At 33.7% G+C, this 15,553-nt stretch overlaps 1 protein-coding gene across 1 annotated transcript in view; it reads right to left on the minus strand.

Moving 5' to 3' along the window:
- Positions 1-6,097: 6,097 nt before the first annotated feature.
- Positions 6,098-15,553, minus strand: part of LOC123667748 (serine protease filzig) — a 31,635-nt gene continuing 22,179 nt past the window's right edge. Inside the window, exons 2-8 of the mRNA XM_045601587.1 lie at positions 10,303-12,587; positions 9,450-9,579; positions 8,740-8,926; positions 8,005-8,189; positions 7,766-7,881; positions 7,128-7,247; positions 6,098-6,262 (exon numbers count right to left, since the gene is read on the minus strand). Of these exons, the coding sequence (XP_045457543.1) occupies positions 6,098-6,262; positions 7,128-7,247; positions 7,766-7,881; positions 8,005-8,189; positions 8,740-8,926; positions 9,450-9,579; positions 10,303-12,587 (3,188 nt within the window). The remainder of the gene's footprint in view (positions 6,263-7,127; positions 7,248-7,765; positions 7,882-8,004; positions 8,190-8,739; positions 8,927-9,449; positions 9,580-10,302; positions 12,588-15,553) is intronic.

A 15,553-nucleotide genomic window follows, 5' to 3' on the forward strand; every position in this document is an offset into this window, starting at 1 on the left:
AAAAACACAGTAATCCAAATTATAGCGGCTAGTTAAATCCAACATAACAATTAAATTTCAACCTTAGCTCCTGAAAAATATGGTTCATTATTGACACAGTTCATTGAATTCAATTGAATTCAATTTGTCTAACATAGTTTACCAGTCATACTACATGTTGATTTTCAAAAATCAAACTTATTCTTTAAGTGATAGGGCTTAAACATACGTTTATAAGAAATGTTCAATTAACAAGGATGACCACAACACAATAATTCATGAAATATGCAAAAGCAAACTTATCTCTTATGGAATATGGTTGGAATTTGAAGTCTAATATTGATAACGTTTTGTCATTCGAATTTATATCGTCAGTACAGGAGATAAGATTCATAATGTATTTGATTAAGTTTAACAATACAGTAGCCATTGCTCTGATTCAATTACTTGATAGTATGATAGTATAATGATTATAAGTTATCAATTTATTCGTGAGCTTATGAATAAAAAATTATGTACATTAAAAATCGATGACGCATCTTCCATATTAATTTTATCGGTAAACAAATGTATCGAAATAAACCGCAATGTATATTCTTGATTTAATCTGCAAAAAATCTTAGAAAATTTTGCTGACTGGAAACAGTTTGTACGACTTTTTATTCTTCGAATATTCGTGATATTTCCGCAAACTGTTTTTTTTAAGACTAGATCAGCATAAAGAGTAACAGCCCACGTGATACTCGAAGTTGACGATCCAAGCATCGAGGTACATAGGCACGTTTCTGCTAATGCCTTGCAGACGTAGTCTTCTTTTTCTTCTTTTTTTTTCTTTTTTTTCCCGAATGTAGTGTGTAGGTACTATACTGAATCGACTTATTATTTTTTTATATATAACTAGGTCGGCAAACAAGCGTACGGCTCACCTGATGGTAAGCGATTATCTTAGCTTATATTAAACGTCTGCAACACCAGAAGCATCGCAAGCGCGATGCTGACCCTATATCCAATTCCGCCCAGGAGGTCACCTTACTCACCAACAGGAACACAAAATTGCTTGAAAACAGCATTATTTAGCTGTGATCTTCTGTAAGATCGAGGTACTACCCCAGTCGGGTTGCTCCATAATTTGAGCAGGAAATTTTTTGCTGTGCCCTACCTCAGTTATATATTATTTATTTAATTAGAACCACTAACAGAATTACAAGTTTAGAAAAATTCCATTGAGTTGCTTAGGTATTCAATATACATATAATTAATAAATCTCTTGAAGGTAGTTACAGCACGCGTTTTAGACACTCAAGCTGTCTGCCTATTTTAAAAATTTTGACGATTTTGATTTGATTGTATGTTCGGGGATAACTCCTTCGGTTATGAACCGATTTTGATAATTTTTTTGTTGGAAAGGAGATATCCCTAGTTTGGTACCAAAATAAGGAAATCAGGATCTGATAGGATCCCAGAGAAATCGAGGGAAACTCTTGAAAATCCGCATAACGTTTTGTACCGATTCTGATGATTTTTACTTTAATCGAAAGCCGATGTTTATCATGTGGTCACATTTAAATTTCATCGAGATCTGATTACAACTTTTGGAGTATGATAGTAGATAATGCCTATTTACTTGACTATTTTTTCGTCTACCTACGTTGTATTACTTGTCGATATAATTGAAGTCGGTTTTTCTTCGTTTGCCTGTAAACACAATTATTAAAAAATCAATACAGTATTGACCTAATCTCCATTGCTTCTATGGTTAAGTTTTACCCTTATTTCAATCAGTGGAATATTACTAGACTAAGGGCCCGTCTCACCAGTTGTAGATAACGCTATTTGACCGATGACGGTACAAATAGGCTTTGACAGCGAGAGGTAGAATAGGCCGGGTAGATAGCATAATAAACTGCAACTTTAAGATGAATACATGCGAATGGACAATCGATGATAAAAAAGAATAATGAATCAAAAACTTTTTACTTTTTTACTTTAAACTTTTTTACTGTCAGATACTGTCATCTGTCACAATTTTTTTTTACATACACACGGTCGTCAGTTCCTATGGTAAGAAAAGGTCAGGCAGGTTGATAACAATCTAAGGTAGCACAAGATATTTATTAGTTAACGGGGTGGAGATTAACTTTTTAGCATTCAAATTTTAATGGATTTACAGTGGGGGTCCATTGTGTGGCAGAGGGAGAAACTCAGCGCAATTCCTAGGACTTGCGACCTAGGTGTAGGTTTAAGGAGGCCCTCTTTGAGATGTACATCAACGCTCACCTTCACTGCTCGAGTTGTCCACTCTGTCTATCCAAATTATAGATCGTAATATAATATGTAACAAATTACATACAGGAATCACTTAACAGAAGGGTAACGCAGCACGGAACGCGGGATAGTTATTAGTTAACAGGGGGAAGTCGAACTTCTCAGCATTCGATGGTTTCATCATGCGTGTGCCGAGTCCATCTTGTCGCAGAGGAAGTAACTCAGAGCAGTGCCTAGGACTGGCGACCTACGTGTAGGTTTAAGGAGGACCCTTTGAGATGCGCATCAACGCTAACCTTCACTGCTCGAGTTGACCGCCCTGCCAATAAATTCGTCTGCACAAATTAGTTATTGAAAGAGTCTAGGTTAAGCTACTAGCAGGATACAACAAGTGTACCTTGCTAAGCCAGAGCCAAGACTGCCCCCCAACTTCAAATCAATCACTACTGACGTCTGCCACGATCTGTATCAATCTGTATCGAACATACCTAAGCACACTGCTTGACGTTTCCGACAATCAACGTTAGATGGCGTTATTGAATGTAAACAATCTAGTTTTTAATAACTATCTGCATTGATTCTGCGACATATAAATGAATAAATCGACGCACACTGCACCGTATCAAGATTAAAAGTCTTAATATCTGTAACATTCTTTTGTTTATAGTCAAATTGCTAGTTTTAGACTTAGCAGTAGTTTGACAAGACATATTCTACTTAAATATGTACAATATTTTATTGCCTTTCCTTAATAAGTTCCAATTCAATTCTTATTAATAATCCTGCGAAACCAGACGCAGACTGCCTTATTTGTTACAAAATAAAACAATTTTAACCTCCTTAAATATTTATTAAATGCATAACAGTCATTTATTTTATTATAATTAACTACATTGAGCATTTGACGTATTTTTATTAATATATAAGTTTGTAAATAAATTTTTATATACCTAAAATATTATTTCAAAATTACAGTATTATTATTTAGAACATACTACAAAAAATATTTATTTATAACTGGCATTTAAAATATAAAAAGAAATTAAGAAAATTTCCGTTATTAAAATTAATTCTGTACAATTTATTCAGACCTTACAAAAAAATAAATAAATAAATAAAAAATAACAATAATTTAACTTATTTTAAAATGAAATACTTATTACTATATCCAAATAAAATAAATGCATTATAATACACGTTATTTATAAATTATTAAAAATATTTTACAATATTCATAAATTATTGAGATTTATGAATTTTTCGAGCTTAGAGAGCTAGAATGAATATTGCCATTTAAATTAAAATTAATTTTATTTTTAATAAATATATTAATTCAGCAATTATTTTATAAAAAAAATTACAATTTAATTTTCAAAATGTTCTAGCATGACAGTGCAATATCATGACATTTTTTGTCGAAGTGTAACTTTAATGTCAAATGATGATGAATTTATTGATTATTCAATCAAAAACAATTTTTATGCAAATAAAAATAAATGCGGAAAACACATAATATACGGGGTGGGATGTCGTATATAAATTAATTTATTTATAAAACTGGATTAAATCATTCCTTAAAAAAATAAAATCAAAATTGTGCAAAGTAATTTTCTTTGGAATGATTCCGATAAATATTTTATTAATTGAACATAGTCTAAATAAATATTGAAAATAAATAATTAATTAAACTAATTTCATCTAATTTAAATAACATTTCAAATGTCCATCTACAACATTACAATGTATGAGTAATATTAATTTTTCTATATATACAACAGCAATTTGAAACAATAATAACAATACCTAATCTATGTTGATAAAAATGAGTTTCTATTTCTCTTGGTCACGCCATAACTTAAGAATAACTTTACATATAGTTTTCTAATGTTTACGTAAACCTCACTCGTTACCATGAAACAAGTTTTTCGGATTCAGGAGGACTTTTTTGACCATAGTTGCTGTAAATGAGGTAGGGCACAACAGGAATTTCCTGCTCAAAAAATGGAGCAGCCCGACTGGGGTAGTACCTCGACCTTACAGAAGATCACAGCAAAATAATACTGTTTTCAAGCAGTATTGTGTTCCTGTTGGTGAGTAAGGTGACCAGGGCTCCTGGGGGGGGGGGGATTGGGTCGGCAACGCGCTTGCGATGCTTCTGGTGTTGCAGGCGTCTATAAGCTACGGTAATCGCTAACCATCAGGTGAGCCGTGCGCTTGTTTGCCGACCTCCGAAACGTCGGGCATCTAAAAAAATTAATAAACCGCGATAAAATCCGAAAAAATTGTTTCATAGTAATAACTTTACAGATTGGATTAATGCAGTTTTTAGGTTTTTTATGCATTGCAGAAAGATCGTAATTAATGGAAAATTTGGAAAATTGAACAGTTAATATGTAAACTTCACGCGTTTAATAGTTCATAAAGTAGGACAAGGTAAGTTGAGTCAGATAATTTAATTATAGAGGAGAGACTGATGTTTTGATAGTATCTGTCTATATGTCTGTTGACTAAGTTAATGTTGCACATGACACTGCGTATATTACCTAAGTCTGTAATGTACCCAGTGTTAAGATATATACATTTTTATTTTATTGTCTTATTTTTTTGCTGCTTTAAATTTCTTATATTACTGTCGAGTTTTTTTTTTAAATTTATTTGTATTATTATGTGCATAACTTCCGAACGACACCAATTGGGTAAATTTTTTTGAAGTAAAACTTCTTCACGCACGCTTGAATTGGGGAGTAAGCTGGTGAATGCATGACGAGAGCGTTACGAAAAGTGTGATCGGGCGAGACGAACGGAAGTTGAGAGGGAGATATAAGTTAGATTGAGCTAAAAAAGTTTCACTTCAGTCGTGTGGTCTAAAGCACGCTCGTTTTTTTGTGGTCGTCATCGTCAGGACAAGGTTTTCATAAAAATATTATGCACATCGATATATTCACAAAAATGGAGGTACGAAGTTCGCCGGGTCGGGTAGTTTTTTTTTAAATAAAATTATAGAACAGTTCAAGAGTCAAAAGCGAAACCGTACGAAATTCAACGGAAAGTATGAAAATTTAATTTTAAACACTTTCATAATAAAAGTAAGCGGAACTGATTAAAAATATTACGGAATGTTATTGCATTGATTCATTTGACTAAATGAAAGTCGAGTGAAAGGGCAATTTGCATTTAGTACGAAGGGATAAAAATGTAACAACACTTTTTTTAATTATATAATTGATTTTTTCTATTAAATTGAAAGTTTACGAGTCGAATTTTAATGATTGTTTTACAGATATAAATATTTTTGTGGACGGGCATTTTAGTTTTTTTATTTCAGTTTGTGAGCATTATGCAGTTATTATTTTATGTTAGAAATTCAGTTTTAGGTCTTATTAAAGACGAATTCCTTATAATCTTCTAACTAATAACATTCGTGTTTATATATTACGAGTTTCCATACGAGTAGATTGATACAAAGATTTTGAAATATTTTTTTGTGATTACAAAAGGGAAGATCAGCATCGTCCGCGTTCTTTTTAGGCATTTTTAACGGAGATACATTTTCTTGCCCATAAAATTACACTTAAATTGTATTGTATTAATTTGAAGATTCCATCAAGATCTTGACAATCAGCTTATAATGTAAGGAAGAATGCTTCTACGATTTTTGTTCCAATCAATTCCAAATTTCTTATTAAATTTTAAAAATTTTCCTAAACGTATTTTCTAAACTGATTTTTAAAATAAACAACAATTCTGACCATTCATTCCAATATACACGTTTATCTATCAGGAATATGTTGACATATTCCATAAATTAGAATAATTTTGGATCACAAATAAAAATTTAAGTCTTTTGATGATCTTATCGTACTCCGGTTATAGATCTTAACCAGGGTTTGTAGTAGGTGGTCCTCATGTAGACCCCAGGTAGGTAGGGAGCCGCACACTTAATACCATGGGATACAGTCCCCACTAACTGCCACCTACCATCATCACGCTGCAACACCAATGGACCACCGCTGTCACCCTGGAAGATTTAGATCTTGTTTTAGAGTTTAGAAGTAAAAATATTTAACACACATGGTTGTCTGTTCAAACGGAACTTATTCGTCCTCTTGCGTCTGCTCGTCCGTTCATTTACTTACTAAATTTTTAATATTAATGGTATATAAAAATTCGTGCAAGACACGTACTCTCATATGTACTCCTTTTATTAAGAATCGAAAACCTAGAATAGATATTCTAGAAATTAGGAAAAGTAAGGAAAACAATCGCTTCAGCCTGTAATATCACACTGTTGGGCATTGGCCTCTTTCCCCATGTAGGAAAAGGGTCAGAGCTTAATCCACCACGCTGCTCCAATGCGGGTTGGCGAATATATTCCCTACTATGAGTAACGATCGCTATCAGGTGTACATGATAACAACCGGGACCGACGGCTTAACGTGCTCTCCGAGGCACGGTGGGGAGACCCACAAGGACTGCACAAACACCCAGACCACGGAAAACATCTGTATGGCCAATACAAATGTTCGTCATGTGCGGGGATCGAACCCGCAACCGCCAGCGCAACCGGTACAATCCATAGCTGTGACCGTTGCGCCAACGCGGCGTCGAAAACAAATCTAATAAGAAATATTTTTGGGCTTCTTCTGGAAATTTCTTTCTTTTTTTTACTGATCGATCAAAAATAGTATTGTGGTTAATTTTTCTAAGAAACATTATAAAGGTATCGAGTATAAAAAAGTTATTCCTAATCTGAAATACGTGAAACATTCTTGTTATAGCTTTTTTAGCTTTAGAAGCTAAATGGCTAAGTTAGCTTGTTAGCTATAGCGAGGTGTTCCTCGAATGGTAAATATATATAATGGTTTAGTAGTTAGAATACTCACTTCACAAGAATCCCTCTGACCATTAGCGTAGCCAGCGCAAATGAAAGAGTTAAGAATCTTCTTGGCGTGACCAGCTGTGTGGAACATCTCCTGGCAAGCGCTATTGTCAATCACTGGAACCTGGTAAAGAATACAATGTACATCATCTGTATTCTGTTAGTTTTTAGTTGTTCGAACTTATTAATCTTTATTATTATTGGTTAAAACAAATATATTCTCGCTCTGATAAAGCTATGTAAACTTTTATGTATGGATGGATGGGATAATATATAACTAACAATAAATTACAAATTACTACTTGACGAATTGACTATGGGCAAAACACATGAGTTCACGCCATTTTTGACGCGAGCGGAGGCCTATATCCAGTAGTGGATTGCAATAGGCTGAAGTGATGATGAAGTGAAATTACAAATAATATTTCGTATGAATTAAAATTAACTGAAGCTATCTAAAAGTGTCCTCCAACAGTAGGCAAAGGTTTTTCCTCTTTGGAAGAGAGAGAGGGAGAAAGATAGAGAGGGATTTTAAGCTTATTAAACCATAGTAAATGACAGTACAAGATCAGGTATCAGTAAACATTAAATTAAGCATATCTTAATATATTATAAGAAGCATAATAGCTATGTCAAGCATACCTGAACTTCCTGAAGAATGGAAGGCACCACTCCGTTGTACGTGAGTCGACCCCAACCAGTGACAGTCGCCACTCGACCGGTGAAGTCGGTTTCGTCTTGTGGCATGCAGATTGGCACTGGAATTATATAAAAGAAATTAAGTTTACTTAAAAATAATACTTGTATATTCTATTTTATTATAGCAGAGCAAGATATTTCCTGATGTAGCCTACCTCGACGAAGATTTAAAAAATTATTACCTATGTGAGCATCAAACTGCACAGGCGAGTCTAACTCCAGAAGAGCGAGGTCATTTTCAAAGGTAGCGGCGTCGTATTGCCGATGTACGATAACCCGGCGAACATTCTTGGTTATTGGTCTGCGAGGTTCCACGTCTTTTGATATGTCATTTTCACCGAAAACTGCTATGAGAGACGCTAGGAAACTGCAATGAAATTCGGAAATAAATTGTTAATTGCTAAAATGATTTTTTTAATTAGTTTTGTAATAAGTTACTAAGTAATAGAATATATGTTAGCTGTAAAGATTATAAACAGTTGAAGTCTATCTCTGTTAACATTTTCTGCGCTTATTATACTATACGATCAATTTTTAAACAAGTATCAAAGATTACATTTTTTTTTGTGTGTTACGAATTTGTGCATTTTAATATAACTCTATTCTTTATAATGTATTTAAATATATCATAATTTTTTCTAAGGCTTACGTTCTACGATAACGGCTTATTTGTATATAGCTGACAAGGTGCGATTACCGTGGCTGTACGGCAATCCTAACTTCGCTGTGAACACAGTACAACCCTAGAAAATCTGGCTACCTTACTCACCACATGATCACAACACTACTTGAAGCATTAGTCGATTGTAATCTTCTGTAAAATGTCAATATTTCCCAGTCAGCCTTCTCCAGCTTAAGTAAGATTTTTTACCACTGACCCCTAATTTAATAAATTAATATAATATATGTATACGAACCCAGGCTGACAATGAGCGGCGGTTGTCACAAATCTATTGGTGATCAGGACTCCGCCACATTTGTTTTTTGTGATGAGACCTAGCCAGGTCGATTCTCTAACTAGAACTTGCCAAGGCCACTCTCCAAACTTGGCGTCTTTTCCTCCGACGATACGTCCCGATTTCATTAGAGGACGAACACCACATACTGGAATATAACGTACCAAAAAAATTGAGTAAAACATAAATATAAAATAACCTGTAAAATATACCAAATTTCAATATTTTTGAATCAGACACTTTTGATCTCGTAGAGCGATGTCAAGAAATTTTTTACATGGCATTATTAACATTAACATAATTATAGTTGAGACATAGCTATCAAATTTTTTTTCTTCCTTTCCTTAACCGTTGTATATATCATATAACTGTTACATTTTATAGGCTTTTTGCAATAGATGCTAAATATCGTTTATGTTGGGACGTTTTGCAGCTAACTTTATGAATATAATGATCATTATACTGTCAAAATGATGTCTTAGTGTAAACGCTATAAGAAACTGAATGAAGTTTTTGTAACAAGTAACTTAAAATATCGAGTTTAAAAATAAAAATCTCGGTAATTCCCGTAAAAAATAAACTATATTTATGAAATCAAAAATGACTAAATTAAAAGCAACCACAATAAAAAAATTATATCAAATAAAAAATATATCTCTTTATAAACTTACAATTCTTGTCGTTATAATCAATAGGTTCAAGAGTTTGTTCTGTTGTTACGTAATCTTGTTCAGTGACTGTAGATGAAACGGTTGTTGTTGTCACTTTCTTTGTCGGCTTCGTTTTTTTTGTAGTTGTCACCTGAAAACAAAATAATCACAGGCAAAGGACCAAGTCGTTGTCATACAATGACATCAAAGTAATCCTTATTAATTCTTACTCTTCTGAGACATTTTTTTTGAGCATTTTCACCTTTATAACCAGGGGCTTTTCACTATTCTAGCAATAATAAGTCAGGTTGCAGATTTATAGATAAAGTATTGTCAGAATTAGTAAATAGGTTTATACCAGTAACTTCAGAACTAGAATAATTTTCCTATATACTAGCCCGTTGGCGCAGTTTGTAGTGACCCTGCTTTCTGCTCCGAGGGTTGTGGGTTCGATTCCCACCCCGAGTCTGGGTGTAATATAAATATTTATTTATATATTTATATATGTATTATTTATAAGTATGTTTATCGAAAAAAAAATATGTAGCTATATACCAGTCGGCTGTTACCTATAACACAAGCATTAAGTTGCTTACTTTAGGAACAGACGACCGTGTGTGTATTGTGTAGATATTTATTTATTTATTATTATTATTATTATATATACGCGTCTTTGAGATCATTATGCTCTGCGTTCGATGCCTTTGCATTTTCGATGTTCTATATGACATAGTGGCTGTACCCCCAAAGACTAGGTGTGTTAAGTAAATAACAAATATTTTTGTTGATAGAAACATTCGACACGGAAATTAGACCACTCTATCTAATCGTTGATGAAATTGCAAAATCATTATAATTGTTGTTTTTTACTTACAGGTTTTTTTGTTGTTGTAATAGTAGTAGGTAGGGGTGTCGTGGTAGTTGGTCTCCTGGCAGCTGTGGTAAGTTTAGTTGGTTTTTTAGTCGTCTTTACGGGGGGTTTCTTAGTTGTTGTGATTGTAGTAGCTCTTACAGGTTTTCTAGTAGTCGTCACTGGTTTCCGAGGCGGAAGGGTTTTCTTTGGAGGCTTGGCAGTTGTCGTTTTGTCTCGTACAATAGTCGCATTTGGCTTCTTATCAAGAATAACAATATCGTGTAATTCTTGAAAAGTGCCTTGAAGGCTGCCTACAATTTTATTGACGAATAGATTCATTTTATCATTTAATTTATCATCGTCTTGCCAGGTTGGTGTTGAAAAATCTAGATCATCTATGATGTCTAATTCATTGTCTGCAACCGATATGCTTGTATTAAAGATGTTTGGATTAGTTCCGTTACCGCTTAGCATCGGATTCCTAACTGGTGGGAAGTTAATGACGTCATCTGGAGATGTTTGCATTTCAGTTTTAATAGTTGTCGAAGTATGATATTCTGTGTATGAATCATAGTTTGTTGTGGTTGATATTGACACTGAAGGTCGACTTGAAACTTTAATAGGATATGGTGTAGTTGACGGCGATGGCTTAGGGGTTATAACGACTGTGGGTGACGAAGGTCTTTCATAGGATGGTGGTTTTGTTTTATCAATAGGTTTTCCTACGTAAATATTATTCGTGGATTCAATGTGGTTGTTAACTGTTATTTGGCTTACAGGTTTTTTGAAAGGTTCTTGTGATATTTCAACGAATTGTGTCTCTTCGGAAGATGTTTCTGGTTTAGTATCAAAACTATTTAATACGATAACAGTTGGCGTTACACTCGAGAAGGTATCAACAGCATCATAACTTGATTCAAAGCTTGGAGAGGGAGTGGCAGGTCTTTTCAGTGGCTTCTGAGAGGCGGGTCTTTTCAGGGGCTTTGAAGCAGTTACATAACTTGTTGATGGTGGTCTTTTAGTGGTCGTTGAAGGTTTAGATGTTGTAGTTGAGCTCACATAGCTGAACGTTGTAACTGAATTATCAAAAGCTTCTGGGTTAGTAGGATAACGATTAAATGCTTCAATGTCTTGACTAGTTGATTGACTAGGTTTAGGTGATGAAAAGTATGGTTTAATAGGTCTTTCATCTTGAGATATGCTGTTTGGTGTGGTATAAACATATGGTGGTTTTTTCGTTGTTACAGATTTTTTAGTTGAGTACGTATAGTAAGGTGTACTACTTGGGTATGAAGATGGTTTTAATGTAACATAATGTCCTGTAGATATGTAATAGTTGGGGAAACTACTACTGTAAGATACAGGAGAAATAGTTGATGGAGGACTGGGGGAAGATTTGGTTTCCATAACTTCTAAAGAGGAAGGAGAACTTAATTCATCTTTCATACTTGGAGTACTTTCATTAAGCATTTGTATAATACTGTTTATAGATGATAGTTCTGGCATTTTCTGTGTATCTTTTGTAATTGTTGAAACCATCACATAACTTTCCGTTGTTGGTTGTTTTGTTGATGTTTTAGTGGGTTTCGGCTTAAATATAGGTTTGTAAACCGGTCTGTGTGTTGATACAATTATCGAAGGAGAATGTACTGACGTGGATGTTGGCGAGCTCGTTGGTTTTGTTTGCATTGACGATATTTGTATATTAAAATCAGAAGGTCTTACTATATCGATTACCTCTGAACCGTTTTTATGTATAAGTATTGTTTCAGCTACAACATGATTAATTGAACTATGGGTGTATACATCTTCTGGTTTAGTATAAACGTAACTATCATCTTTAGGAGGAGTACTTAATAGTGTATTAGTGATCTGACTCATCCCTTCAGATATGATTTCTTGCTGACTTTCAGTGCTAAGATCCTGTTCAGTCCTCATTGTAGATGTTGAAACTTGATTTACATTAGGTCTGTAACCTGGAGTGACGACTGGCTTGAAACTGTTATGCCAAGCGCTTAATTGCTCACCATCATAGTCCTCAGTCTCTGATTCAGTGTCAGGATAATCTAAATAGCTTGTCATGACAACGCCAGGACCTTTAGGTAAATGAGACTGGCTGTCAGAGGGAAGCTGGCAGCATGCTCCAAATAGAAATCCATCCATGCATGCACCGACAACTTCTCCACCTCTTTGCACGCATTCGTGATTGAACATGCATATTTTATTGCCTCTGTTGTATTTTGCCGCTCTGATTGCTTTACAATATGATGGCGTTATTTTATATCCTCCAAATAGTTTTCGACCATCTGTAACCAAAGGAAAAGTAATGTTAAGTAATATGTTCTTTGGTAAAACATGCAATGAAATATGAATTCAGTTATTAGTCACTTTATTGTTATTGTAATTTTTCATATTTCTATATCCTTGTAACGTTAGCTTATAGTATTTGTTTATATGAGAGGAGCGTGCTCTTCATTCAACTACCTAGAACTTTCCTAAATATATACTGGTACACAAGAAAGAAAAAAAAAACAACAAAAACCTCAGAAATTATATATTATATTATTTATAATATTTCTGAATGTCATAATTTTGTAATGGTCAAATTTACACCAATTTGAAGTCATTTATACATAAGATTTATACATGAGATTTGAAAGTTAACATTTTAGAAAATCGTTAGAACAGATTACTCAAACGGTTTATATGCATTTAACCATATTATATAGTAATTGGTGAAACTATATTGACGGCATTAGAAAGTATCGTACGTGATAAAAATAAAAGAAATTCAAAAATGAATGTCTTATAGACTATTTTCTAATTGTGAACTTACTGTAATGTTTAAACAGGATTATATTCTATTTTTTTTTATCTATAAAGTTATGTCCACAGGCTTATAGTGGCCGTGCTTTTGTTATTCCGATTTTTAGTTTTATTACTGATCGTTTACTTGTTACACTACTGCAGCTTACATTAAGAAACCTAATTATTCTATCTTAGTATCCCTAATGCAGACGTGAGTCCACCGACCAAAATTATGCTAAACTTAATTGATATCTTACATGGATTATATTATATTAAAAGTGTATATTATATGCAACAAATAAGCTGATCTAGTGATGAACGCAACTTTGGTCACGTAGATTTATGGAAGAATTTTATCAAAAATCTAAAAAGATATTTTTTTATGAAATTTTGTTGAGAGTTATAAAATGACACTGCCTCGTTGTACTCATTTACAAGAGAATAAGCTAAAACTCAATCATCTATGAACCTATTGAAATGTACACACAAAATCAATCAGTCCATCCGTTTTGGAAAAGTTAGGTGACACACACGTACAGAAGAATTATATATAAAATAAAACTGTAAAATGTTACACTTACAGATAACGCTAAAAAATTGCGTCACAAACATCGTACACTAGTGCTAAATGTTAATAATTTAACTAGCTGACTCGGCAAACATTGTCTTGCCGCTATACGCTATTTAAAAATAGGGATTGATCGTAGAGGGTTGAAAATTTAGAGTTGTATGTATTTTTTAATGTTGTATCATAAAAAAAAAATTAAAAAAAAATTATCTAAAAATTAAAAAAATATTAGGTGTAGACTACCCTTAATATTTGGGGGGATGAAAAATAGACGTTGTTCGATTCTCAGATCTACCCAATATGCATACAAAATTTCATGAGAATCGGTCAAGCTGTTTCGGAGGAGTTTAACTATAAACACCGCGACACGAGAATTTTATATATTAGACTAGCTATACCCGCGGCTTCGCCCGCGTTGAAATCAGTGTGTTACAAAGTTTTCCCGGCAAACTTCCAGTGAAACTCTCATCAAAATCGGCTTAACCGTTCCGTAAACTTTCCTCTTGAAGCCATCTCTCCATTTGTGAAACCGCATGAAAATCCGTTCAGTAGATTTTGAGGGAATCGATCACATACACTTTTGGGAACTTTGTTTTATAATAACTACTTTTAACACTAACTTTTAAACGCAAATTATTTTTTTATTTCAGTCACTTGAAATGCTTATCACACTGAGTAACTTTTTAAAAGACACAATTTAGTATAATTTAATAGTTGTTTTTATAAAACCTCTCTATACACCACATGTTTAGTTTTATTTTAGGCTGCACTATAAATAACCTATCAGGCGAAATTATAGCTGCTGTATATGTTTAATACAAACTATCAACCCCAATTAAACCCCCTTAGAGGTAGAATATCGCAAAATTCGTTCTTAGCGGACGTCTAAAAACTATAATCTACCTCCCTGCCAAATTTCATCTTTGTCCATCCTGGATTGATGGACCATCTAGCGGTTTTTGAGTTCTCGTGATGAGTGAGTCAGTGACCTTTCTCTTTTATATATATATTACGATGCATTATTTGGACATCTTCTCATCATCTATAGAGCCATACATTTTAAATTTCAAAACTCTCTTACTTCAAAAACATAGGACTTTCATACAAACTTCCAACCCCCGTTTTACCCACTTAGAGGTCGAGTTTCATAAAATCCGTTCTCAGCGGATGTCTATGCCCTATAAGGAACCTACCTGCCAAATTTCAAGTTTGTAGCTGTTATAGTTTCGGAGATTTCGTGATGAGTGAGTGAAATTTCGCTTTTACTTACTTCACCGACCATCGATTCTACGACAGAGGTAACCAGCCCACTGTCACTTCAGTTTGCTACAGCTAGGAATTAATTATATAAATTTAAACGAAACAAGGCTAGGCTTTTCGGTTACAGAAGCGAAAAATGTAGTCACCGAACTTGTGGAGGCCTATGTCCAGCAGTGGACTGCAATAGGCTGATGTGTGTGTGATGTGTGAAACGAAACCAAATGCCTAAAGCGATGGCTATAGTTTTATCAATAACAGATACAAAATTAATGAAACAAACTAATTATACGTGACCATTACAATTTAATTGGAAAGTGTTCCAAATAACTCGGAATCCATTACAGTACCATTGATATTCCAACAATGTATCCTACCGGAACTATAAGAGATACGTAATAGTTTTGTACTATAATATGACACGCCATTTTTATCTGGTTCGACTTTTGAGGATGATACTTACTCCTATAATTTTTTTGCAACACACACATAAGCAAACAAACACATAAGCACAATTCAAATGTAAAATATTATAGCCTATCTATTCTTTTGAAGATTATCTTTCTAACACAAATCTTAAATTATTTTGTGTCTTCCTCCTTTCCTGCATTAAGTGACTTCCAAAAAAGGAGTCAATTC

This window comes from Melitaea cinxia, chromosome 29, assembly GCF_905220565.1.
Source record: "Melitaea cinxia chromosome 29, ilMelCinx1.1, whole genome shotgun sequence".
In the NCBI taxonomy this organism is placed as follows: domain Eukaryota; kingdom Metazoa; phylum Arthropoda; class Insecta; order Lepidoptera; family Nymphalidae; genus Melitaea; species Melitaea cinxia.